This window comes from Triturus cristatus, chromosome 1_2 (assembly GCF_964204655.1).
Source record: "Triturus cristatus chromosome 1_2, aTriCri1.1, whole genome shotgun sequence".
In the NCBI taxonomy this organism is placed as follows: domain Eukaryota; kingdom Metazoa; phylum Chordata; class Amphibia; order Caudata; family Salamandridae; genus Triturus; species Triturus cristatus.
In genome coordinates this window covers 1159081517-1159108089 of record NC_140580.1, presented here as the reverse complement: position 1 = coordinate 1159108089, position 26573 = coordinate 1159081517, and the positions used below count along the sequence as shown (strand labels likewise).

General features: G+C 59.5%; 1 protein-coding gene across 1 annotated transcript in view; it reads right to left on the bottom strand.

The window, feature by feature from the left end:
• Nucleotides 1-26573, bottom strand: part of FIBCD1 (fibrinogen C domain containing 1) — an 820840-nt gene that overhangs the window by 31624 nt on the left and 762643 nt on the right. The window contains exon 7 of the mRNA XM_085613959.1: nucleotides 1741-1920. Within this exon, the coding sequence (XP_085470085.1) occupies nucleotides 1741-1920 (180 nt within the window). The remainder of the gene's footprint in view (nucleotides 1-1740; nucleotides 1921-26573) is intronic.

The window sequence follows — 26573 nt, the reverse complement described above, 5'->3', positions numbered from 1 at the left end:
AATTAGTGATTTTTTTATGTTCAGGAAGGGACACCTTTACATAAGGGGAATATTTACAAGGGGATAGCGCCACCAGAACGTAACTTTTAGTGACGTCCTGATGACGATATCCCCTTCTCCTTATTTACAGGGCAGCATTAAGCTTAACGTGGCTTAACCTGCCTCGTAAATAAGGCCCCTTTTCATGCTTTACTTAGCGTGAAAGGGCCGTGCAATGGGTACTGCAGCGGGCGTTCTGCTGCGAAACCTATTGCTTTTTGACGCTGCCCCATATTTGCAAGGATGGGCAGCGCCATAAAGTAAGGCCAGGTAAAACCTGGTCATAGGATGGAGCTAAGAGGAGAGATTAATTTTTCCTCGTCTTTTGCTCTTTTTATGTGAGCTGGATTCTGCAGCCCACACGGATGGAGCAAATCGCCTGTAAAGATTGTTTATGTGCACAAAAGAGACCCTTCCTGCACATAAACATCACTCCTACATCACAGGCACCCTTAGAACATGGCGCTTGGGTGCCTGCGCTGGCTATAGGCAGCTTTTTTGGCGCCAGCGCTAGGGTACACACATGGGTGCGCTGTATTTTTGTAAATACGGCGCAATCCTGCGTTTAAAAAATGAGGGAGCGCAGCGCTATCAATGTAGTGGAACACAGCGTTCCGACAATTTATTGTAAATATCCCCCGAGAGCTTGAAATAGGGACCAGGGTTTACTGCTTTCTGTTTCTGAGTTGTGCTGTCAAAAAGAATTCACTAACTCAGAGAACTATTGCTTTAAGTTAACTCACTTGACAGACAGCAGGGGCATAAAACTAACAGCATTCAGCTCTGGGGTGAACCGGTGCAGCCAGGGAGGCTACGGCCCTAAATCCTGTGTGTGTGTTTCCTTGAAAAGTTTAAATCTGACTTTCTATGTGTCTATATATGTATGTCTTTATATGTAACTATAGATATGTAAACACACATGCAAAGACAGATTTAAACATTTTAAGCAAAGGACACTACTGTGCAAAGGTATTTGGACACATTAACCCACGCGGCACGGTGCAGTGCCTGTATATTTTCATGTCACCTCCTGGCACATTCTACAGCTGTGGCATGGGGGGGGGGGGCGAAGGGGGGCCTAGCAGGGCTTAAAGTGGGCTCAGCACCGGCAGCAGGGCTTAAAGTGGGCTTAGCACCGGCAGTTCTAAAATGCGGGTGCTGAGACGGGTCCCCATCTGGCTCTCTATTTTTGCCCCCACCCTCAGGGTGAAATAAAAATCTTAACTCTGCCGCAGCGCCCCCTTCACTGCCTCTGATGTAACTTCTAAGCGACCTGTTATAGGTCTTTCAGTCTCATCATTTCAGAACGGAAGTATTTTCAAAACTCTATACAACGAAGCCATAGTTGTTGCTTATTTAGCTTATGCAACTAACAACCATTGACAAAGCCAATAGTCCTGGCTTGTTGTAGGTGTGATGTTGCTTGTTGTAGTATATGTATATCTGGATGCAATGACAGAAGCAGCAACATACCAGTCGGGCAGCACACTATGCTAAGCACAGATGTTTAGCTTAAGTGTCTTAATTACATCGACCACGCCCCTTTGAGAGACCCCCACTGTTTTCATCCCACTTATTCCACTGGAGCCTGGGACACATAGAGCTGGGCGGGGCCCCATCTGGTCCCCTCTAGAGAGGCCAGTGGCCCCGAGGGTGCGCGCAGGTCCCGCACGCTTCCAGCAGAGGGCGCCGTGTACTCGCCTGCAGTTCCGGAGTAGTCGGCCACAGTGAGCGGGTACCCGTCCTCCTCCGGGTCCACGGAGTGCAGCCCCACGCCGAAGGTGCCGTAGTGCGCGAAGGCCGTGCCGTTCTCAAAGTCCTCCAGGTCGATGCGCAGCTCGTAGTGCGCCTGGATGGTGAGCAGCTGGATTCTCCTCAAACCTGTGAGAGGCGGAGACAGAACATGGTTACAATGTGCACGAGCCCCTTCTGCAGCGCCACAAAACAGTGAACCGCAGCCTCAAGGCGCTGAGCGTCTAGAAGCACATCTGAGGCTTGAAGTGTGTAGAAACAAAGAGCTGTCCGCCTACTTCCGGTGCTTGCATGGGAATAAAAGACACGAAGAGTCCCATGGCAGACTGCAGCCAATGTGATTGGATAGTGCTGGTGTGACCGGAGAGAGCCAGAGAGGCCTGGCCACAGCCAGTGTGAGAGAAGCGAGCCAATGTGACCAGAGAGAGCCAGAGAGGCCTGGCTCTGCAGTCAGTGTAAGAGAAGAGAGCCAGAGAGGCCTGGCTCTGTAGCCAGTGTAAGAGAAGAGAGAAAGAGAAGCCTGGCTCTGTAGCCAGTGTAAGAGAAGAGAGAAAGAGAAGCCTGGCTCTGTAGCCAGTGTAAGAGAAGAGAGAAAGAGAAGCCTGGCTCTGTAGCCAGTGTAAGAGAAGAGAGAAAGAGAAGCCTGGCTCTGTAGCCAGTGTAAGAGAAGAGAGAAAGAGAAGCCTGGCTCTGTAGCCAGTGTGAGAGGAGGGAACCAATGTGACCAGAGAGAGCCAGAGAGGCCTGGCTCTGAAGTCAGTGTGAGAGGAGAGAGCCAATGTGACCAGAGAGAGCCAGAGAGGCCTGGCTCTGTAGCCAGTGTGAGAGGAGGGAACCAATGTGACCAGAGAGAGCCAGAGAGGCCTGGCTCTGAAGTCAGTGTGAGAGGAGAGAGCCAATGTGACCAGAGAGAGCCAGAGAGGCCTGGCTCTGTAGCCAGTGTGAGAGGAGAGAGCCAATGTGACCAGAGAGAGCCAGAGAGGCCTGGCTCTGAAGTCAGTGTGAGAGGAGAGAGCCAATGTGACCAGAGAGAGCCAGAGAGGCCTGGCTCTGCAGTCAGTGTAAGAGAAGAGAGAAAGAGAGGCCTGGCTCTGTAGCCAGTGTGACAGGGGCGAGCCAGAGTGACAGGGGAGAGCCAGTGTGAGAGGAGAGAGCCAGAGAGGCCTGGCTCTGCAGCCAGTGTGACAGGAGAGAGCCAGTGTGAGAGGAGAGAGGCCTGGCTCTGCAGCCAGTGTGCGAGGAGAGAGCCAAGGAGGCCTGGCTCTGCAGCCAGTGTGCGAGGAGAGAGCCATGGAGGCCTGGGTCTGCAGACAGTGTGAGAGGAGGGAACCAATGTGAATAGAGAGAAACAGAGAGGCCTGGCTCTCCAACCAGTGTGAGAGAAGATAGTCAGAGAGGCCTGGCTCTGTAGCCAGTGTGACAGGGACACGCCAGTGTGACAGGAGAGAGACTGAAGCCTAGCTCTCCAGCCAGTGTGACAGGAGAGAGCCATGGAGGACAGGCTATGCAGTCATTTTGACAGGAGAGAGCCAGAGAGGCCTGGCTCTGCAGCCAGTGTGAGAGGAGCGAGCCAAGGAGGCCTGGCTCTGCAGCCAGTGTGAGAGGAGCGAGCCAAGGCGGCCTGACTCTGCAGCCAGTGTGCGAGGAGCGAGCCAAGGCGGCCTGACTCTGCAGCCAGTGTGCGAGGAGCAAGCCAAGGAGGCCTGGCTCTGCAGCCAGTGTGAGAGAAGCGAGCCAAGGAGGCCTGACTCTGCAGCCAGTGTGAGAGAAGCGAGCCAAGGAGGCCTGCCTCTGCAGCCAGTTTGAGAGAAGTGAGCCAATGTGACCAGAGAGAGCCAGAAAGGCCTGGCTCTGCAGCCAGTGTGAGAGAAAAGAGCCAGGGAGGCCTGGGTCTGCAGACAGTGTGAAAGGAGAGAGCCAATGTGACCATAGAGAGCTAGAGAGGCCTGGCTCTGCAGCCAGTGTGAGAGAAAAGAGCCAGGGAGGCCTGGGTCTGCAGACAGTGTGAGAGGAGGGAACCAATGTGACCAGAGAGAGCCAGAGAGGCCTGGCTCTGCAGTCAGTGTGAAAGGAGAGAGCCAATGTGACCATAGAGAGCCAGAGAGGCCTGGCTCTGCAGCCAGTGTGAGAGAAAAGAGCCAGGGAGGCCTGGGTCTGCAGACAGTGTGAGAGGAGAGAACCAATGTGACCAGAGAGAGCCAGAGAGGCCTGGCTCTGCAGTCAGTGTAAGAGAAGAGAGAAAGAGAGGCCTGGCTCTGTAGCCAGTGTGAGAGGAGAGAGCCAGAGAGGCCTGGCTCTGAAGCCAGTGTGACAGGGGCGAGCCAGAGTGACAGGGGAGAGCCAGTGTGAGAGGAGAGAGCCAGAGAGGCCTGGGTCTGCAGACAGTGTGAGAGGAGAGAACCAATGTGACCAGAGAGAGCCAGAGAGGCCTGGCTCTGCAGTCAGTGTAAGAGAAGAGAGAAAGAGAAGCCTGGCTCTGTAGCCAGTGTGAGAGGGGTGAGACAGGGGAGAGCCAGTGTGAGAGGAGAGAGCCAGAGAGGCCTGGCTCTGCAGCCAGTGTGACAGGAGAGCGCCAGTGTGAGAGGAGAGAGGCCTGGCTCTCCAACCAGTGTGAGAGAAGATAGTCAGAGAGGCCTGGCTCTGTAGCCAGTGTGACAGGGACACACCAGTGTGACAGGAGAGAGCCAGTGTGACAGGAGAGAGACAGAGGCCTAGCTCTCCAGCCAGTGTGACAGGAGAGAGCCATGGAGGACAGGCTATGCAGTCATTTTGACAGGAGAGAGCCAGAGAGGCCTGGCTCTGCAGCCAGTGTGCGAGGAGAGAGCCAAGGAGGCCTGGCTCTGCAGCCAGTGTGAGAGGAGCGAGCCAAGGAGGCCTGGCCTGCAGCCAGTGTGCGAGGAGAGAGCCAAGGAGGCCTGGCTCTGCAGCCAGTGTGAGAGGAGCGAGCCAAGGCGGCCTGCCTCTGCAGCCAGTGTGAGAGAAGTGAGCCAATGTGACCAGAGAGAGCCAGAGAGGCCTGGCTCTGCAGCTAGTGTGAGAGGAGTGAGCCAAAGAGGCCTGGCTCTGCAGCCAGTGTGAGAGGAGCGGGCCAAGGAGGCCTGGCTCTGCAGCCAGTGTGCGAGGAGCAAGCCAAGGAGGCCTGGCTCTGCAGCCAGTGGAAGAGGAGTGGGCCAAGGAGGCCTGGCTCTGCAGCCAGTGTGCGAGGAGAGAGCCAAGGAGGCCTGGCTCTGCAGCCAGTGTGCGAGGAGAGAGCCAAGGAGGCCTGGCTCTGCAGCCAGTGTGAGAGGAGCGAGCCAAGGCGGCCTGGCTCTGCAGCCAGTGTGCGAGGAGCAAGCCAAGGAGGCCTGGCTCTGCAGCCAGTGTGAGAGAAGCGAGCCAAGGAGGCCTGACTCTGCAGCCAGTGTGCGAGGAGAGAGCCAAGGAGGCCTGGCTCTGCAGCCAGTGTAAGAGGAGCGGGCCACGGAGGCCTGACTCTGCAGCCAGTGTGCAAGGAGAGAGCCAAGGAGGCCTGGCTCTGCAGCCAGTGTGCAAGGAGAGAGCCAAGGAGGCCTGGCTCTGCAGCCAGTGTAAGAGGAGTGAGCCAAAGAGGCCTGGCTCTGCAGCCAGTGTGAGAGGAGCGGGCCAAGGAGGCCTGGCTCTGCAGCCAGTGTGCGAGGAGAGAGCCAAGGAGGCCTGGCTCTGCAGCCAGTGTGCGAGGAGAGAGCCAAGGAGGCCTGGCTCTGCAGCCAGTGTGCGAGGAGAGAGCCAAGGAGGCCTGGCTCTGCAGCCAGTGTGAGAGGAGCGAGCCAAGGCGGCCTGGCTCTGCAGCCAGTGTGCGAGGAGAGAGCCAAGGAGGCCTGACTCTGCAGCCAGTGTGCGAGGAGCAAGCCAAGGAGGCCTGGCTCTGCAGCCAGTGTGAGAGAAGCGAGCCAAGGAGGCCTGACTCTGCAGCCAGTGTGCGAGGAGAGAGCCAAGGAGGCCTGGCTCTGCAGCCAGTGTGAGAGAAGCGAGCCAAGTAGGCCTGACTCTGCAGCCAGTGTGCGAGGAGAGAGCCAAGGAGGCCTGGCTCTGCAGCCAGTGTAAGAGGAGCGGGCCACGGAGGCCTGACTCTGCAGCCAGTGTGCGAGGAGAGAGCCAAGGAGGCCTGGCTCTGCAGCCAGTGTGCGAGGAGAGAGCCAAGGAGGCCTGGCTCTGCAGCCAGTGTGCGAGGAGAGAGCCAAGGAGGCCTGGCTCTGCAGCCAGTGTAAGAGGAGCGGGCCAAGGAGGCCTGGCTCTGCAGCCAGTATAAGAGGAGCGGGCCAAGGAGGCCTGACTCTGCAGCCAGTGTGAGAGGAGAGAGCCAGAGAGACATGGCTCTGCAACCATTGTGAGAGGAGCGAGCCAAGGAGGCCTGGCTCTGCAGCCAGTGTGAGAGGAGAGAGCCAATGTGACCAGAGAGAGCCAGAGAGGCCTGGCTCTCCAACCAGTGTGAGAGAAGAGAGCCAGAGAGGCCTGGCTCTGCAGCCAGTGTGAGAGAAGCGAGCCAAGGAGGCCTGACTCTGCAGCCAGTGTGAGAGGAGCGAGCCAATGTGACCAGAGAGAGCCAGAGAGGCCTGGCTCTCCAACCAGTGTGAGAGAAGAGAGCCAGAGAGGCCTGGCTCTGCAGCCAGTGTGAGAGAAGCGAGCCAAGGAGGCCTGACTCTGCAGCCAGTGTGCGAGGAGAGAGCCAAGGAGGCCTGGCTCTGCAGCCAGTGGGAGAGAAGCGAGCCAAGGAGGCCTGACTCTGCAGCCAGTGTGACAGGAGAGAGCCAGTGTGAGAGGAGAGAGGCCTGGCTCTGCAGCCAGTGTGAGAGAAAAGAGCCAGGGAGGTCTGGGTCTGCAGACACTGTGAGAGGAGGGAACCAATGTGACTAGAGAGAAACAGAGAGGCCTGGCTCTGCAGCCAGTGTGAGAGGAGAGAGCCAATATGACCAGAGAGAGCCAGAGAGGCCTGGCTCTCCAACCAGTGTGCGAGGAGAGAGCCAAGGAGGCCTGGCTCTGCAGCCAGTGTGAGAGGAGCGAGCCAAGGCGGCCTGCCTCTGCAGCCAGTGTGAGAGAAGTGAGCCAATGTGACCAGAGAGAGCCAGAGAGGCCTGGCTCTGCAGCTAGTGTGAGAGGAGTGAGCCAAAGAGGCCTGGCTCTGCAGCCAGTGTGAGAGGAGCGGGCAAGGGAGGCCTGGCTCTGCAGCCAGTGTGCGAGGAGCAAGCCAAGGAGGCCTGGCTCTGCAGCCAGTGGAAGAGGAGTGGGCCAAGGAGGCCTGGCTCTGCAGCCAGTGTGCGAGGAGAGAGCCAAGGAGGCCTGGCTCTGCAGCCAGTGTGCGAGGAGAGAGCCAAGGAGGCCTGGCTCTGCAGCCAGTGTGAGAGGAGCGAGCCAAGGCGGCCTGGCTCTGCAGCCAGTGTGCGAGGAGCAAGCCAAGGAGGCCTGGCTCTGCAGCCAGTGTGAGAGAAGCGAGCCAAGGAGGCCTGACTCTGCAGCCAGTGTGCGAGGAGAGAGCCAAGGAGGCCTGGCTCTGCAGCCAGTGTAAGAGGAGCGGGCCACGGAGGCCTGACTCTGCAGCCAGTGTGCGAGGAGAGAGCCAAGGAGGCCTGGCTCTGCAGCCTGTGTGCGAGGAGAGAGCCAAGGAGGCCTGGCTCTGCAGCCAGTGTGCAAGGAGAGAGCCAAGGAGGCCTGGCTCTGCAGCCAGTGTAAGAGGAGTGAGCCAAAGAGGCCTGGCTCTGCAGCCAGTGTGAGAGGAGCGGGCCAAGGAGGCCTGGCTCTGCAGCCAGTGTGCGAGGAGAGAGCCAAGGAGGCCTGGCTCTGCAGCCAGTGTGCGAGGAGAGAGCCAAGGAGGCCTGGCTCTGCAGCCAGTGTGCGAGGAGAGAGCCAAGGAGGCCTGGCTCTGCAGCCAGTGTGAGAGGAGCGAGCCAAAGCGGCCTGGCTCTGCAGCCAGTGTGCGAGGAGAGAGCCAAGGAGGCCTGACTCTGCAGCCAGTGTGCGAGGAGCAAGCCAAGGAGGCCTGGCTCTGCAGCCAGTGTGAGAGAAGCGAGCCAAGGAGGCCTGACTCTGCAGCCAGTGTGCGAGGAGAGAGCCAAGGAGGCCTGGCTCTGCAGCCAGTGTGAGAGAAGCGAGCCAAGTAGGCCTGACTCTGCAGCCAGTGTGCGAGGAGAGAGCCAAGGAGGCCTGGCTCTGCAGCCAGTGTAAGAGGAGCGGGCCACGGAGGCCTGACTCTGCAGCCAGTGTGCGAGGAGAGAGCCAAGGAGGCCTGGCTCTGCAGCCAGTGTGCGAGGAGAGAGCCAAGGAGGCCTGGCTCTGCAGCCAGTGTGCGAGGAGAGAGCCAAGGAGGCCTGGCTCTGCAGCCAGTGTAAGAGGAGCGGGCCAAGGAGGCCTGGCTCTGCAGCCAGTATAAGAGGAGCGGGCCAAGGAGGCCTGACTCTGCAGTCAGTGTGAGAGGAGAGAGCCAGAGAGACATGGCTCTGCAACCATTGTGAGAGGAGCGAGCCAAGGAGGCCTGGCTCTGCAGCCAGTGTGAGAGGAGAGAGCCAATGTGACCAGAGAGAGCCAGAGAGACCTGGCTCTCCAACCAGTGTGAGAGAAGAGAGCCAGAGAGGCCTGGCTCTGCAGCCAGTGTGAGAGAAGCGAGCCAAGGAGGCCTGACTCTGCAGCCAGTGTGAGAGGAGCGAGCCAATGTGACCAGAGAGAGCCAGAGAGGCCTGGCTCTCCAACCAGTGTGAGAGAAGAGAGCCAGAGAGGCCTGGCTCTGCAGCCAGTGTGAGAGAAGCGAGCCAAGGAGGCCTGACTCTGCAGCCAGTGTGCGAGGAGAGAGCCAAGGAGGCCTGGCTCTGCAGCCAGTGGGAGAGAAGCGAGCCAAGGAGGCCTGACTCTGCAGCCAGTGTGACAGGAGAGAGCCAGTGTGAGAGGAGAGAGGCCTGGCTCTGCAGCCAGTGTGAGAGAAAAGAGCCAGGGAGGTCTGGGTCTGCAGACACTGTGAGAGGAGGGAACCAATGTGACTAGAGAGAAACAGAGAGGCCTGGCTCTGCAGCCAGTGTGAGAGGAGAGAGCCAATATGACCAGAGAGAGCCAGAGAGGCCTGGCTCTCCAACCAGTGTGAGAGAAGAGAGCTAGAGAGGCCTGACTCTGCAGCCAGTGTGAGTGGAGAGAGCCAGAGAGGCCTGGCTCTGCAGCCAGTGTGAGAGAAGAGAGCCAGAGAGGCCTGGCTCTCCAACCAGTGTGAGAGAAGAGAGCCAGAGAGGCCTGACTCTGCAGCCAGTGTGCGAGGAGAGAGCCAGCGAGGCCTGTCTCTGCAGCCAGTGTAAGAGGAGCGGGCCAGAGAGGCCTGGCTCTGCAGCCAGTGTAAGAGGAGCGAGCCAAGGTGGCCTGACTCTGCAGCCAGTGTGAGTGGAGAGAGCCAGAGAGGCCTGACTCTGCAGCCAGTGTAAGAGGAGCAGGCCAGAGAGGCCTGGCTCTGCAGCCAGTGTAAGAGGAGCGGGCCAAGGAGGCCTGGCTCTGCATCCAGTGTAAGAAGAGCAAGCCAAGGAGGCCTGACGCTGCAGTCAGTGTGAGAGGAGAGAGCCAGAGAGACATGGCTCTGCAACCATTGTGAGAGGAGCGAGCCAATGTGACCAGAGAGAGCCAGAGAGGCCTGGCTCTCCAACCAGTGTGAGAGAAGAGAGCCAGAGAGGCCTGGCTCTGCAGCCAGTGTGAGAGAAGCGAGCCAAGGAGGCCTGACTCTGCAGCCAGTGTGCGAGGAGAGAGCCAAGGAGGCCTGGCTCTGCAGCCAGTGTGAGAGAAGCGAGCCAAGGAGGCCTGACTCTGCAGCCAGTGTGCGAGGAGAGAGCCAAGGAGGCCTGGCTCTGCAGCCAGTGTGAGAGAAGCGAGCCAAGGAGGCCTGACTCTGCAGCCAGTGTGCGAGGAGAGAGCCAAGGAGGCCTGGCTCTGCAGCCAGTGTGAGAGGAGCGAGCCAAGGAGGCCTGGCTCTGCAGCCAGTGTGAGAGGAGCGAGCCAAAGAGGCTTGGCTCTGCAGCCAGTGTGCGAGGAGAGAGCCAAGGAGGCCTGGCTCTGCAGCCAGTGTAAGAGGAGCGGGCCAAGGAGGCCTGGCTCTGCAGCCAGTGTGAGAGAAGCGAGCCAAGAAGGCCTGACTCTGCAGCCAGTATGAGAGAAGCGAGCCAAGGAGGCCTGACTCTGCAGCCAGTGTGAGAGAAGCGAGCCAAGGAGGCCTGACTCTGCAGCCAGTGTGCGAGGAGCGAGCCAAGGATGCCTGGCTCTGCAGCCAGTGTGAGAGAAGCGAGCCAAGGAGGCCTGACTCTGCAGCCAGTGTGAGAGAAGCGAGCCAAGGAGGCCTGACTCTGCAGCCAGTGTGCGAGGAGCGAGCCAAGGAGACCTGGCTCTGCAGCCAGTGTGAGAGAAGCGAGCCAAGGAGGCCTGACTCTGCAGCCAGTGTGCGAGGAGCGAGCCAAGGCGGCCTGCCTCTGCAGCCAGTGTGAGAGAAGTGAGCCAATGTGACCAGAGAGAGCCAGAGAGGCCTGGCTCTCCATCTAGTGTGAGAGGAGAGAGCCAGGGAGGTCTGGCTCTGCAGCCAGTGTGCGAGGAGCGAGCCAAGGAGGCCTGGCTCTGCAGCCAGTGTGAGAGAAGCGAGCCAAGGAGGCCTGGATATCTACCTAGTGTGAGAGGAGAGAGTCAGTGTGAGAGGAGAGAGCCAGTGTGAGAGAAGAGAGACAGAGAGGCCTGGATATCTACCCAGTGTGAGAGGAGAGAGTCAGTGTGAGAGGAGAGAGCCAGTGTGAGAGAAGAGAGCCAGAGAGGCCTGGATATCTACCCTTTGAGAGAGGAGAGAGTCAGTGTGAGAGGAGAGAGCCAGTGTGAGAGAAGAGAGCCAGAGAGGCCTGGATATCTACCCTTTGAGAGAGGAGAGAGTCAGTGTGAGAGGAGAGAGCCAGTGTGATCGGAGAGAGCCAAAGAGACCTAGCGCTGCAGTCAGTGTGAAAGGAGAGAGTCAGTGTGAGAGGAGAGAGTCAGTGTGAGAGAAGAGAGCCAGAGAGGCCTGGATATCTACCCAGTGTGAGAGGAGAGAGTCGGTGTGAGAGGAGAGAGTCAGTGTGAGAGAAGAAAGCCAGTGTGAGCGGAGAGAGCCAAAGAGACCTAGCGCTGCAGTCAGTGTGAAAGGAGAGAGCTAGGGAGGCCTGGATTTGTAGCTAGTGTGTCAAGAGAGAGACTGTTGCAGGGATCCTGCTCAGGAACAGAAGTATGGGACTCATTTACAAGAAAGTGCTGTAGGATGGCACTGCATGCCTTTTGCCTGCGCCACGCTGCAGCACTTTCAAAGCACAGAGATGCAACATATTTACAACAACATGTCACATTCCTGTGCTCTCCCTTGCGCTGGTGGACAATGGGCTGCCATGTGCCTACACAGGCACCCTTGCAAAATGGTGCAATGAATACTGCGTCACGGGGATGATTGTTTCTGTGCAGGAAGGATTCCCTTCCTGCACATTAACAATTTGAAATGGCGTTTTTCAACTTATATGTGTGCTGCATTAGCACATATAGAACGTACAAAAAGTCATTTATTTAATGATTGTTTATGTGCAAGAAGTGACACCTTCCTGTACATAAGCAATCACCAGAGGTGATCTCCTCATTCTATGTGTGCTGCAGAATGCGGCGCACATAGACAGAGGATGAAATGAGGAGAAATTAATAAATTTCTTCTCATTGCGCCTCCCTAAGTCCCCTAGGGAGTCGTAGCATTCAGACACATTTCTAGATTTAAAATTTCTCGTAAATCTGGAAATATGTCAGGTTCCATGGGTGTTGCGTAGAAACACCCACAGCAACACCCATGGAACACCCCTTTCACGCAAAGAGCTGCGTTTAACCCCTTCGCTGCGGCGCGAATTCCGCCGCAGCGCCGCCATGCTCGTGACGGAACCACGCCGTCATGAGTCACAGGCGAGCTGTGCTCATGACGGCGTGGTTCCGTCACGACTCCGCCCACTCTCTATTTCGCCCGCAGAGGCGGGGAATCAGTGCCGCGTGGGAGGAGCGGCCGCAGCATGGCGGAACCATGCCGTCATGAGCACACGCCGCCCGTGGCTCATGACGGCGTGGTTCCGTCATGCGCACGCAAGGGGTTAAAGGGGCCATATTTACAAGGACAGGAAAAGCCATGCAGGGTGGCTTTTCCTGTCCTTGTTAATAAAGGGCAGCAAAAAGTGACGCACCGGCGGCGCAAGGGGCTTGTAAATTGTCCCCTTTGTTGGGACCATAGAACATTAGTAGACAGGGATTTAGTCACTATACAACCTGAGTACCATGAGCCTGAGTCCGTAGTTATAGTGTCTCACTTGCCCTCCTACTCACTCACAGAGGAGCAACTGAATTGACACCCCCAGAACATAACACCCCTGACCCTCTCAGGGATCGCGGTGACAGGGCACTCACTTTCGATCACACACTTGGGCTCATCCACAATACGAAAGAGACAGGAAGGAAGTTTGAAATGTTTATTTAAACTAGCGTACTCTAGAATGCAGTATACATGCCACAATCAGAAAACAACTGCATTGGCAATAAACCGTAAATTATGAAAATCCCTGTCATATTATTATAAGACAGAATAGCCTAACCCCTCTTCCCTTCTGCAGAAGCAAACTGATTATACAGGAAAGATCACTGGGTTTAGCAGCAGAATTAATGGTCTACATATCAGATACAACCTTGATAGTTTCTCAGGAAATATGTGTCTGTGTGTGTGTGTGTGCACATTGCTGTGCAAATCTATATGAGAAGGATCACATGTATATAAACAGCTGCATTTGCGTGTTGTGTCTGGGAGTGAGTGCCTGACCAGAACAAAATAACAAGGGACATTGGTGTTTGACCTTGTCTGCCGTTCAGACTAAATCCCAGGAAAGAACAGAACGAGAAAACAACTGCAGTTTCTGTGTGAAAATATAATATGGCACAATGTAGTAACGTGTGCAAAGCTTGTGGACTGTGTTGTGCACAATTAGGCTAACACAGGGAAAACTACAGTGGGCCCCTACAGAACACGTGACAAGACCCTGAGAGGCCTGGCTCCGCAGACAGTGAGACAGGAGAGAGCCGGGGAGGCCTGGCTCTTAAGTCATTGTGACAGGAGAGAGCCAGTGCAATGGGAGAGAGCCTGGGAGGCCTGGCTCCGCAGACAGCGTGACAGGAGAGAGCCAGGGAGGCCAGGCTCTGCACCTGGTGTGAGAGGGGTGAGAGTGAGACAGAAGAGAGCCAGGGAGGCCTGGCTCCGCAGACAGTGAGACAGGAGAGAGCCAGGGAGGCCAGGCTCTGCACCTGGTGTGAGAGGGGTGAGAGTGAGACAGAAGAGAGCCAGGGAGGCCTGGCTCCGCAGACAGCATGACAGGAGAGAGCCAGGGAGGCCAGGCTCTGCACCTGGTGTGAGAGGGGTGAGAGTGAGACAGGAGAGAGCCAGGGAGGCCTGGCTCCGCAGACAGCATGACAGGAGAGAGCCAGGGAGGCCAGGCTCTGCACCTGGTGTGAGAGGGGTGAGAGTGAGACAGGAGAGAGCCAGGGAGGCCTGGCTCTGCACCTGGTGTGAGAGGGGCGAAAGTGAGACAGGAGAGGGAGGCCTGCCTCAGCACCTGATGTGTCAGGAAAGAGACCTAGAGAGGCCTGGCTCTTAAGTCATTGTGACAGGGGAGAGCCAGTGTGATGGGAGAGAGCCCGGGAGGCCTGGCTCTGCACCCAGTGGGTCAGGAGAGAGACCCAGGGAGGCCCGGCTCGGCACCCAGTGGGTCAGGAGAGAGACCCATAGAGGCCTGGCTCGGCAGCCAGTGGGTCAGGAGAGAGAGCCAGGGGGGCCTGGCTCTGCAGCCAGTGGGTCAGGAGAGAGACCCAGGGAGGCCTGGCTCTGCAGCCAGTGGGTCAGGAGAGAGACCCAGGGAGGCCCGGCTCGGCAGCCAGTGGGTCAGGAGAGAGAGCCAGGGGGGCATGGCTCTGCAGTCAGTGGGTCAGGAGAGAGCCATAGAGGCCTGGCTCTGCACCCAGTGGGTTAGGAGAGAGACCCAGGTAGGCCCGGCTCGGCAGCCAGTGGGTCAGGAGAGAGAGCCAGGGGGGCATGGCTCTGCAGTCAGTGGGTCAGGAGAGACCCATAGAGGCCTGGCTCTGCACCCTGTGGGTTAGGAGAGAGACCCAGGGAGGCCTGGCTCTGCAGCCAGTGGGTCAGGAGAGAGACCCAGGGAGGCCTGGCTCGGCAGCCAGTGGGTCAGGAGAGAGAGCCAGGGGGGCATGGCTCTGCAGTCAGTGGGTCAGGAGAGACCCGTAGAGGCCTGGCTCTGCACCCAGTGGGTCAGGAGAGAGGCCCAGGGGGGCCGGGCTCTGCAGCCAGTGGGTCAGGAGAGAGACCCAAGTAGGCCTGGCTCTGCACCCAATGGGTCAGGAGAGAGACCCATAGAGGCCTGCCTCTGCAGCCAGTGGGTCAGGAGAGAGACCCAGGGGGACCCGGCTCAGCAGCCAGTGGGTTAGGAGAGAGACCCAGGGAGGCCCGGCTCCGCACCCAATGGGTCAGGAGAGAGACCCATAGAGGCCTGGCTCTGCAGCCAATGGGTCAGGAGAGAGCCAGGGAGGCCCGGCTCGGCAGCCAGTGGGTCAGGAGACAGACCCAGGGAGGCCTGGCTCTGCAGCCAGTGGGTCAGGAGAGAGACCCAGGGAGGCCTAGCTCTGCACCCAATGGGCCAGGAGAGAGACCCCTAGAGGCCTGGCTCTGCAGCCAGTGGGCCAGGAGAGAGACCCATAGAGGCCTGGCTCTGCAGCCAGTGGGTCAGGAGAGAGACCCAGGGAAGCCTGGCTCTGCAGCCAGTGGGTTAGGAGAGACCCAGCGAGGCCTGGCTCTGCAGCCATTTTGACTGGGGTGAGCCAGTGGGTTGGGAAAGGGAGGCCTGGCTCTGCAGCTGCTGTGCCTGGAGAGAGCCAGAGGCCTGGATGTGCAGCTGGTGTGGAAGGAGAGACCCAGGGAGGCCCGGCTCGGCAGCCAGTGGGTCAGGAGAGAGACCCAGGGAGGCCTGGCTCTGCAGCCAGTGGGTCAGGAGAGAGACCCATAGAGGCCTGGCTCTGCGGCCAGTGGGTCAGGAGAGAGACCGAGGGAGGCCCGGCTTGGTAGCCAGTGGGTCAGGAGAGAGACCCATAGAGGCCTGGCTCTGCAGCCATTTTGACTGGGGCGAGCCAGTGGGTTGGGAAAGGGAGGCCTGGCTCTGCAGCTGATGTGCCTGGAGAGAGCCAGAGGCCTGGATGTGCAGCTGGTGTGGAAGGAGAGACCCAGGGAGACCTGGGTCTGCACCCAGTGGGTCAGGAGAGAGACCCAGGGAGGCCCGGCTCGGCAGCCAGTAAGTCAGGAGAGAGACCCAGGGAGGCCCGGCTCGGCAGCCAGTGGGTCAGGAGAGAGACCCAGGGAGGCCTGGCGCTGCAGCCAGTGGGTTAGGAGAGAGACCCAGGGAGGCCCGGCTCGGCAGCCAGTGGGTCAGGAGAGAGAGTAGGGTGGCCTGGCTCTGCAGCCAGTGGGTCAGGAGAGAGAGCCAGGGAAGCCTGGCTCGGCAGCCAGTGGGTCAGGAGAGAGAGCCAGGGGGGCCTGGCTCTGCAGCCAGTGGGTCAGGAGAGAGACCCAGGGAGGCCTGGCTCTGCAGCCAGTGGGTCAGGAGAGAGACCCAGGGAGGCCCGGCTCGGCAGCCAGTGGGTCAGGAGAGAGAGCCAGGGGGGCATGGCTCTGCAGTCAGTGGGTCAGGAGAGAGCCATAGAGGCCTGGCTCTGCACCCAGTGGGTTAGGAGAGAGACCCAGGTAGGCCCGGCTCGGCAGCCAGTGGGTCAGGAGAGAGAGCCAGGGGGGCATGGCTCTGCAGTCAATGGGGCAGGAGAGACCCATAGAGGCCTGGCTCTGCACCCTGTGGGTTAGGAGAGAGACCCAGGGAGGCCTGGCTCTGCAGCCAGTGGGTCAGGAGAGAGACCCAGGGAGGCCTGGCTCGGCAGCCAGTGGGTCAGGAGAGAGAGCCAGGGGGGCATGGCTCTGCAGTCAGTGGGTCAGGAGAGACCCGTAGAGGCCTGGCTCTGCACCCAGTGGGTCAGGAGAGAGGCCCAGGGGGGCCGGGCTCTGCAGCCAGTGGGTCAGGAGAGAGACCCAAGTAGGCCTGGCTCTGCACCCAATGGGTCAGGAGAGAGACCCATAGAGGCCTGCCTCTGCAGCCAGTGGGTCAGGAGAGAGACCCAGGGGGACCCGGCTCAGCAGCCAGTGGGTTAGGAGAGAGACCCAGGGAGGCCCGGCTCCGCACCCAATGGGTCAGGAGAGAGACCCATAGAGGCCTGGCTCTGCAGCCAATGGGTCAGGAGAGAGCCAGGGAGGCCCGGCTCGGCAGCCAGTGGGTCAGGAGACAGACCCAGGGAGGCCTGGCTCTGCAGCCAGTGGGTCAGGAGAGAGACCCAGGGAGGCCTAGCTCTGCACCCAATGGGCCAGGAGAGAGACCCCTAGAGGCCTGGCTCTGCAGCCAGTGGGCCAGGAGAGAGACCCATAGAGGCCTGGCTCTGCAGCCAGTGGGTCAGGAGAGAGACCCAGGGAAGCCTGGCTCTGCAGCCAGTGGGTTAGGAGAGACCCAGCGAGGCCTGGCTCTGCAGCCATTTTGACTGGGGTGAGCCAGTGGGTTGGGAAAGGGAGGCCTGGCTCTGCAGCTGCTGTGCCTGGAGAGAGCCAGAGGCCTGGATGTGCAGCTGGTGTGGAAGGAGAGACCCAGGGAGGCCCGGCTCGGCAGCCAGTGGGTCAGGAGAGAGACCCAGGGAGGCCTGGCTCTGCAGCCAGTGGGTCAGGAGAGAGACCCATAGAGGCCTGGCTCTGCGGCCAGTGGGTCAGGAGAGAGACCGAGGGAGGCCCGGCTTGGTAGCCAGTGGGTCAGGAGAGAGACCCATAGAGGCCTGGCTCTGCAGCCAGTGGGTCAGGAGAGAGAGCCAGGGGGGGCTGGTTCTGCAGCCAGTGGGTCAGGAGAGAGACCCAGGGAAGCCTGGCTCTTCAGCCAGTGGGTTAGGAGAGACCCAGCGAGGCCTGGCTATGCAGCCATTTTGACTGGGGCGAGCCAGTGGGTTGGGAAAGGGAGGCCTGGCTCTGCAGCTGATGTGCCTGGAGAGAGCCAGAGGCCTGGATGTGCAGCTGGTGTGGAAGGAGAGACCCAGGGAGACCTGGGTCTGCACCCAGTGGGTCAGGAGAGAGACCCAGGGAGGCCCGGCTCGGCAGCCAGTAAGTCAGGAGAGAGACCCAGGGAGGCCCGGCTCGGCAGCCAGTGGGTCAGGAGAGAGACCCAGGGAGGCCTGGCTCTGCAGCCAGTGGGTTAGGAGAGAGACCCAGGGAGGCCCGGCTCGGCAGCCAGTGGGTCAGGAGAGAGAGTAGGGTGGCCTGGCTCTGCAGCCAGTGGGTCAGGAGAGAGAGCCAGGGAAGCCTGGCTCTTCAGCCAGTGGGTTAGGAGAGACCCAGCGAGGCGTGGCTATGCAGCCATTTTGACTGGGGCGAGCCAGTGGGTTGGGAAAGGCATGCCTGGCTCTGCAGCTGATGTGCCTGGAGAGAACCAGAGGCCTGGATGTGCAGCTGGTGTGGAAGGAGAGACCCAGGGAGACCTGGCTCTGCACCCAATGGGTCAGGAGAGAGACCCAGGGAGGCCCGGCTCGGCAGCCAGTGAGTCAGGCTGCAGCCAGTGGGTCAGGAGAGAGACCCAGGGAGGCCTGGCTCGGCAGCCAGTGGGTCAGGAGAGAGACCCAGGGAGGCCCGGCTCGGCAGCCAGTGGGTCAGGAGAGAGAGCCAGGGGGGCATGGCTCTGCAGTCAGTGGGTCAGGAGAGACCCATAGAGGCCTGGCTCTGCACCCAGTGGGTCAGGAGAGAGACCCATAGAGGCCTGGCTCTGCAGCCAGTGGGTCAGGAGAGAGACCCAGGGAAGCCTGGCTCTGCAGCCAGTGGGTCAGGAGAGACCCAGCGAGGCCTGGCTCTGCAGCCATTTTGACTGGGGTGAGCCAGTGGGTTGGGAAAGGGAGGCCTGGCTCTGCAGCTGCTGTGCCTGGAGAGAGCCAGAGGCCTGGATGTGCAGCTGGTGTGGAAGGAAAGACCCAGGGAGGCCCGGCTCGACAGCCAGTGGGTCAGGAGAGAGACCCAGGGAGGCCTGGCTCTGCGGCCAGTGGGTCAGGAGAGAGACCCAGGGAGGCCCGGCTTGGTAGCCAGTGGGTCAGGAGAGAGACCCATAGAGGCCTTGCTCTGCAGCCAGTGGGTCAGGAGAGAGAGCCAGGGGGGCCTGGTTCTGCAGCCAGTGGGTCAGGAGAGAGACCCAGGGAAGCCTGGCTCTTCAGTCAGTGGGTTAGGAGAGATCCAGCGAGGCCTGGCTATGCAGCCATTTTGACTGGGGCGAGCCAGTGGGTTGGGAAAGGGAGGCCTGGCTCTGCAGCTGATGTGCCTGGAGAGAGCCAGAGGCCTGGATGTGCAGCTGGTGTGGAAGGAGAGACCCAGGGAGACCTGGGTCTGCACCCAGTGGGTCAGGAGAGAGACCCAGGGAGGCCCGGCTCGGCAGCCAGTGAGTCAGGAGAGAGACCCAGGGAGGCCCGGCTCGGCAGCCAGTGGGTCAGGAGAGAGAGCCAGGGTGGCCTGGCTCTGCAGCCAGTGGGTCAGGAGATAGAGCCAGGGAAGCCTGGCTCTTCAGCCAGTGGGTTAGGAGAGACCCAGCGAGGCGTGGCTATGCAGCCATTTTGACTGGGGCGAGCCAGTGGGTTGGGAAAGGCATGCCTGGCTCTGCAGCTGATGTGCCTGGAGAGAACCAGAGGCCTGGATGTGCAGCTGGTGTGGAAGGAGAGACCCAGGGAGACCTGGCTCTGCACCCAATGGGTCAGGAGAGAGACCCAGGGAGGCCCGGCTAGGCAGCCAGTGAGTCAGGCTGCAGCCAGTGGGTCAGGAGAGAGACCCAGGGAGGCCTGGCTCGGCAGCCAGTGGGTCAGGAGAGAGACCCAGGGAGGCCCGGCTCGGCAGCCAGTGGGTCAGGAGAGAGACCCAGGGAGGCCCGGCTCGGCAGCCAGTGGGTCAGGAGAGAGAGCCAGGTGTGCCTGGCTCTGCAGCCAGTGGGACAGGAGAGAGACCCATGGAGACCCGGCTCGGCAGCCAGTGGGTCAGGCGAGAGAACCAGGGAGGCCCGGCTCGGCAGCCAGTGAGTCAGGCTGCAGCCAGTGGGTCAGGAGAGAGACCCAGGGAGGCCTGGCTTGGCAGCCAGTGGGTCAGGCTGCAGCCAGTGGGTCAGGAGAGAGACCCAGGGAGGCCCGGCTCGGCAGCCAGTAGGTCGGGAGAGAGACCCAGGGAGGCCCGGCTCGGCAGCCAGTGGGTCAGGAGAGAGACCCAGGAAGGCCCGGCCTTCACCCAATGGGTCAGGAGAGAGCCAGGAAGGCCCGGCTCTGCAGCCAGTGGATCAGGAGAGAGACCCAGGGAGACCCGGCTCGGCAGTTAGTGGGTCTGGAGAGAGACCCAGGGAGGCCCGGCTCTGCAGCCAGTGGGTCAGAAGAGAGACCCAGGGAGGCCTGGCTTGGCAGCCAGTGGGTCAGGAGAGAGAGCCAGGGGGGCCTGGCTCTGCAGCCAGTGTAACAGAAGAGAGCTAGGGGGCCTGGCTTTGCAGCTGGTGTGACTGGAGTATAACCAAGATAGACCAGGCTGTTCAACTAGTGTGACCGGAGGCGGGCTTAGACAGACTGCCATCAGTGTGACATGGGCCCAGATTGACCAGGCGCGGCAGCCTGTGTAAAAACGTGAGGTGTGGTGAGACCAGTGTGAAAACACACTTAAGATCTGTCGGTACCAGACTTATATATTGCTTCTGAAGTGCTGTGTTAGAAACAACATATGTAATCCTGAATGTATCAACCATTTATTAGCTTGAAGCTTCCTGTGGCATTGAAAATGGAGGCAAACATTCATGGCACTAGAGGCCTGGAAGCCTCTGAGCTCAGTGCTGACCTTTGAGCATTTCCCACTGAGTGTAACCTCATTTTCAAACCGTGCCAGGCTGGTGGGGTTTTGTGAGAAGGATGGAGCTAGTATTGCATCCGTGAATGATATCTGTGCTTCCTTGAGGTGGAGATCCTGACACCTGCACAGTAGATGAGTTTTTGCTGAGAGCGCACATTTCTGCCATGTAGTCACACTGCACTGACTGGTAATGATAATGAGAGCAATTGTGTTTATTCTAGGTTAATTTATATGAATTTAGCTCTAGGTTACAACTAACCCTTCCTAATGGGAGCCTTGGTTAGTTGAAATGCCAATTATCTTTGATCTTTTGTGTTGCTGACTGCTAGTTTGCATTAAACACTAGTTGGACTTTAGGCTCCTGGACATGTTGTGTTCTAAATTTAACACCAGGCTCTGCAGTCAGTGAGAGACATGATTTGCTGCTAGTGAGACAGAAGCCAAGAGAGGCCTGGCTGACCAGACTCTGCCGCAGGTGAGAGAGGTCAGACTCTGCAGCAGGTGTGAGAGAGGGCAAGAGAGGCCTGGCGAGACCAGACTCTGCAGCCGGTATGAGAGAGGGCAAGAGAGGCCTGGTGACACCAGACTCTGCAGCTGGTGTGAGAGAGAGCGAGAGAGGCCTGGTGAGACCAGACTCTGCAGCAGGTGTGAGAGAGGGTGAGAGAGGCCTGGGGAGACCAGACTGCAGCAGGTGTGAGAGAGGCCTGGGGAGACCAGACTGCAGTAGGTATGAGAGAGGCCTGGTGAGACCAGACTGCAGCAGGTGTGATAGAGGGTAAGAGAGGTCTGGTGAGACCAGACTCTGCAGCAGGTGTGAGAGGGCGAGAGAGGCCTGGTAATAACCAGACTCTGCAGAAGGTGTGAGACGGCCAGAGAGGCCTGGAGAGACCAGACTCTGCAGCCGGTATGAGACCGAGCAAGAGAGGCCTGGCGAGACCTGACTCTGCAGCCAGTGTGAGAGAGGGCAAGAGAGGCATGGCGAGACCTGACTCTGCAGCCGGTATGAGAGAGGGCAAGAGAGGCCTGGCGAGACCAGACTCTGCAGCCGGTATGAGAGAGGGCAAGAGAGGCCTGGCGAGACCTGACTGCAGCAGGTGTGAGAGAGGGCAAGAGAGGCCTGGCGAGACCAGACTCTGCAGCCGGTGTTAGTGGGTGAGAGAGGCTTGGCGAGATCTGACTCTGCAGCAGGTTTGAGAGGGCAAGAGAGGCCTGGCGAGACCTGACTGCAGCAGGTGTGAGAGAGGGCAAGAGAGGCCTGGCGAGACCAGACTCTGCAGCCGGTGTTAGTGGGTGAGAGAGGCTTGGCGAGATCTGACTCTGCAGCAGGTTTGAGAGGGCAAGAGAGGCCTGGCGAGACCTGACTGCAGCCGGTATGAGAGAGGGCAAGAGAGGCCTGGCGAGACCAGACTCTGCAGCCGGTATGAGAGAGGGCAAGAGAGGCCTGGCGAGACCAGACTCTGCAGCCGGTGTGAGAGAGGGCAAGAGAGGCCTGGCGAGACCTGACTGCAGCCGGTATGAGAGAGGGCAAGAGAGGGCTGGAGAGACCCGACTCTGCAGCCGTTGTTAGAGAGGGTGAAAGAGGCCTAGAGAGACCAGAGACTACAGCAGGTGTGAGAGGGCAAGAGAGGCCTGGAGAGACCAGACTCTGCAGCCGGTGTGAGAGAGGCCAAGAGAGGCCTGGAGAGACCAGACTCTGCAGCCGGTGTGAGAGAAGGTGAGAGAGGCCTGGTGAGACCATACTCTGCAGCCGGTTTGAGAGAGGGCGAGAGAGGCCTGGAGAGACCAGACTCTGCAGCAGGTGTGAGAGGACGAGAGAGGCCTGGAGAGACCAGACTCTGCAGCCGGTATGAGAGAGGGCAAGAGAGACCTGGCAAGACCTGACTCTGCAGCCGATGTGAGAGAAGGTGAGAGAGGCCTGGTGAGACCAGACTCTGCAGCCGGTTTGAGAGAGGGTGAGAGAGGCCTGGAGAGACCAGACTCTGCAGCCGGTATGAGAGAGGCGAGAGGCAAAGAGAGGCCTGGATAGACCAGGCTCTGCAGCAGGTGTGAGAGGGCGAGAGAGGTCTGGAGAGACCTGACTCTGCAGCCGGTGTTAGAGGGTGAGAGAGGCCTGGAGAGACCAGACTCTGCAGCCGGTGTTAGAGGGTGAGAGAGGCCTGGAGAGACCAGACTCTGCAGCAGGTGTGGGAGAGGGTGAGAGAGGCCTGGAGAGACCAGACTCTGCATCGGTGTGAGAGAGGGCGATAGAGGCCTGGGGAGACCAGACTGCAGCAGGTGTGAGAGAGGCCTGGGGAGACCAGACTGCAGCAGGTGCAAGAGAGGCCTGGCGAGACCTGACTCTGCAGCCAGTGTGAGAGAGGGCAAGAGAGGCATGGCGAGACCTGACTCTGCAGCCGGTATGAGAGAGGGCAAGAGAGGCCTGGCGAGACCAGACTCTGCAGCCGGTATGAGAGAGGGCAAGAGAGGCCTGGCGAGACCTGACTGCAGCAGGTGTGAGAGAGGGCAAGAGAGGCCTGGCGAGACCAGACTCTGCAGCCGGTGTTAGTGGGTGAGAGAGGCTTGGCGAGATCTGACTCTGCAGCAGGTTTGAGAGGGCAAGAGAGGCCTGGCGAGACCTGACTGCAGCAGGTGTGAGAGAGGGCAAGAGAGGCCTGGCGAGACCAGACTCTGCAGCCGGTGTTAGTGGGTGAGAGAGGCTTGGCGAGATCTGACTCTGCAGCAGGTTTGAGAGGGCAAGAGAGGCCTGGCGAGACCTGACTGCAGCCGGTATGAGAGAGGGCAAGAGAGGCCTGGCGAGACCAGACTCTGCAGCCGGTATGAGAGAGGGCAAGAGAGGCCTGGCGAGACCAGACTCTGCAGCCGGTGTGAGAGAGGGCAAGAGAGGCCTGGCGAGACCTGACTGCAGCCGGTATGAGAGAGGGCAAGAGAGGGCTGGAGAGACCCGACTCTGCAGCCGTTGTTAGAGAGGGTGAAAGAGGCCTAGAGAGACCAGAGACTACAGCAGGTGTGAGAGGGCAAGAGAGGCCTGGAGAGACCAGACTCTGCAGCCGGTGTGAGAGAGGCCAAGAGAGGCCTGGAGAGACCAGACTCTGCAGCCGGTGTGAGAGAAGGTGAGAGAGGCCTGGTGAGACCATACTCTGCAGCCGGTTTGAGAGAGGGCGAGAGAGGCCTGGAGAGACCAGACTCTGCAGCAGGTGTGAGAGGACGAGAGAGGCCTGGAGAGACCAGACTCTGCAGCCGGTATGAGAGAGGGCAAGAGAGACCTGGCAAGACCTGACTCTGCAGCCGATGTGAGAGAAGGTGAGAGAGGCCTGGTGAGACCAGACTCTGCAGCCGGTTTGAGAGAGGGTGAGAGAGGCCTGGAGAGACCAGACTCTGCAGCCGGTATGAGAGAGGCGAGAGGCAAAGAGAGGCCTGGATAGACCAGGCTCTGCAGCAGGTGTGAGAGGGCGAGAGAGGTCTGGAGAGACCTGACTCTGCAGCCGGTGTTAGAGGGTGAGAGAGGCCTGGAGAGACCAGACTCTGCAGCAGGTGTGGGAGAGGGTGAGAGAGGCCTGGAGAGACCAGACTCTGCATCGGTGTGAGAGAGGGCGATAGAGGCCTGGGGAGACCAGACTGCAGCAGGTGTGAGAGAGGCCTGGTGAGACCAGACTGCAGCAGGTGTGATAGAGGGTAAGAGAGGTCTGGTGAGACCACACTCTGCAGCCGGTGTGAGGGAGGGTGAGAGAGGCTTCGCAAGACCTGACTCTGCAGCAGGTGTGAGAGGTCGAGAGAGGCCTGGTGATAACCAGACTCTGCAGAAGGTGTGAGAGGGCAAGATAGGCCTGGTGAGACCTGACTCTGCAGCCAGTTTGAGAGGGCGAGAGAGGCCTGGTGAGACCAGACTCAGCAGCAGGTGTGAGAGGGCAAGAGATGCCTGGTGAGACCAGACTCTGCAGCCAGTATGAGAGAGGGCAAAAGAGGCCTGGCGAGACCTGACTCTGCAGACGGTTTGAGAGGGCGAGAGAGGCCTGGTAAGACCAGACTCAGCAGCAGGTGTGAGAGGGCAAGAGAGGCCTGGTGAGACCAGACTCAGCAGCAGGTGTGAGAGGGCAAGAGAGGCCTGGTGAGACCAGACTCTGCAGCTGGTGAGAGAGGGCAAGAGAGGCCTGGAGAGACCAGACTCTGCAGCCGGTATGAGATAGGGCAAGAGAGGCCTGGTGAGACCTGGCTCTGCAGCCGATGTGAGAGAAGGTGAGAGAGGCCTGGTGAGACCAGACTCTGCAGCCGGTTTGAGAGAGGGTGAGATAGGCCTGGAGAGACCAGACTCTGCAGCCGGTATGAGATAGGGCAAGAGAGGCCTGGTGAGACCTGGCTCTGCAGCCGATGTGAGAGAAGGTGAGAGAGGCCTGGTGAGACCAGACTCTGCAGCCGGTTTGAGAGAGGGTGAGAGAGGCCTGGAGAGACCAGACTCTGCAGCAGGTCTGAGAGAGGCAAAGAGGGACCTGGAGAGACCAGACTCTGCAGCAGGTGTGAGAGGGCGAGAGAGGTCTGGAGAGACCTGACTCTGCAGCCGGTTTGAGAGGGTGAGAGAGGTCTGGAGAGACCTGACTCTGCAGCCGGTGTGAGAGAGGGTGAGAGAGGCCTTGAGAGACCAGACTCTGCAGCAGGTGTGAGAGGGCGAGAGAGGTCTGGAGAGACCTGACTCTGCAGCCGGTTTGAGAGGGTGAGAGAGGTCTGGAGAGACCTGACTCTGCAGCCGGTGTGAGAGAGGGTGAGAGAGGCCTTGAGAGACCAGACTCTGCAGCAGGTGTGAGAGGGCGAGAGAGGTCTGGAGAGACCTGACTCTGCAGCCGGTGTGAGAGAGGGTGAGAGAGGCCTGGAAAGGCCAGACTCTGCAGCCGGTGTTAGAGGGTGAGAGATGCCTGGAGAGACTCCAGACTCTGCAGCAGGTGTGAGAGAGGGCGAGAGAGGCCTGGTGAGACCAGACTCTGCAGCTGGTGAGAGAGGGCGAGAGAGGTCTGGAGAGACCAGAATCTGCAGCCGGTGTGAGAGAGGGTGAGAGAGGCCTGGAAAGGCCAGACTCTGCAGCCGGTGTGAGAGAAGGTGAGAGAGGCCTGGTGAGACCAGACTCTGCAGCCTGTTTGAGAGAGGGTGAGAGAGGCCTGGAGAGACCAGACTCTGCAGCAGGTGTGGGAGAGGCTGAGAGAGGCCTGGTGAGACCAGACTCTGCAGCAGGTCTGAGAGAGGCAAAGAGAGGCCTGGAGAGACCAGACTCTGCAGCCGGTGGTAGAGGGTGAGAGTGGCCTGGAGAGACCAGACTCTGCAGCCGGTGGTAGAGGGTGAGAGTGGCCTGGAGAGACCAGACTCTGCAGCCGGTGTTAGAGGGTGAGAGAGGCCTGGCGAGACCTGACTCTGCAGCCGGTGTGAGAGAGGATGAGAGAGGCCTGGAGAGACCAGACTCTGCAGCAGGTGTAAGAGAGGGCGATAGAGGCCTGGAGAGACCAGACTCTGCAGCCGGTGTTAGAGGCCAAGAGAGGCCTGGTGAGAACAGACTCAGCAGCAGGTGTGAGAGGGCAAGAGATGCCTGGTGAGACCAGACTCTGCAGCCAGTATGAGAGGGCAAAAGAGGCCTGGCGAGACCTGACTCTGCAGCCGGTTTGAGAGGGCAAGAGAGGCCTGGTGAGACCAGACTCAGCAGCAGGTGTGAGAGGGCAAGAGAGGCCTGGTGAGACCAGACTCAGCAGCAGGTGTGAGAGGGCAAGAGAGGCCTGGCGAGACCTGACTCTGCAGCCGGTGTGAGAGAGGGTGAGAGAGGTCTGGTGAGACTAGTCTCTGCAGCCGGTGTTAGAGGGTGAGAGAGGCCTGGCGAGACCTGACTGCAGCAGGTGTGAGAGGGCGAGAGAGGCCTGGTGAGACCAGACTCAGCAGCCGGTGTGAGAGGCCTGGCGAGACCCGACTCTGCAGCCAGTGTGAGAGAGGGTCAAAGAGGCCTGGAGAGACCAGAGACTGCAGTAAGTGTGAGAGGGCAAGAGAGGCCTGGTGAAACCTGACTCAGCAGCCAATGTGAGAGTGAGCAAGAGAGGCCTGGAGAGACCAGAGACTGCAGCAGGTGTGAGAGGGTATGAGAGGCCTGGAGAGACCTGACTCAGCAGCCGGTGTGAGAGAGGCCTGGAGAGACCAGACTCTGCAGCAGGTGTGAGAGAGGCCTGGTGAGACCAGACTGCAGCAGCTGTGAGCGAGGGAAAGAGAGGCCTGTTGAGAGCAGACTCTGTAGCAGGAGTGAGAGAGGCCAAAAGAGACCTGGTGAGACCAGACTGCAGCCGGTGTGAGAAAGGGCAAGAGAGGCCTGGAGAGACCAGAGACTGCAGTAGGTGTGAGAGGGCATGAGAGGCCAGGAGAGACTAGATTTCGCAGCTGGTGAAAGAGGGCAAGAGAGGCCTGGTGAGACCAGACTCTGCAGCTGGTGTGAGAGAGGCCGAGAGAGGCCTGGAGAGACCTGACACTGCAGCCGGTGTGAGAGAGGGCAAGAGAGGCATGGCGAGACCTGACTCTGCAGCCGGTGTGAGAGAGGCCAAGAGGGGCCTGGAGAGACCAGACTCTGCAGATGGTTTGACAGATGCCTGGCGAGACCAGACTCTGCAGCAGGTGTGGGAGAGGGCGAGAGAGGCCTAGTGAGACCAGACTGTGAGAAGTTGGCCTGGTATATGCTGTCCACTAATTAAAGTGGGCACCTTGTACCAGTCCAAAGGACCCTTATGGTGAATGGTTAAAGATAACCTTTATGAAAGCTATCCTAGTAGTAGCTGTGGAGAGC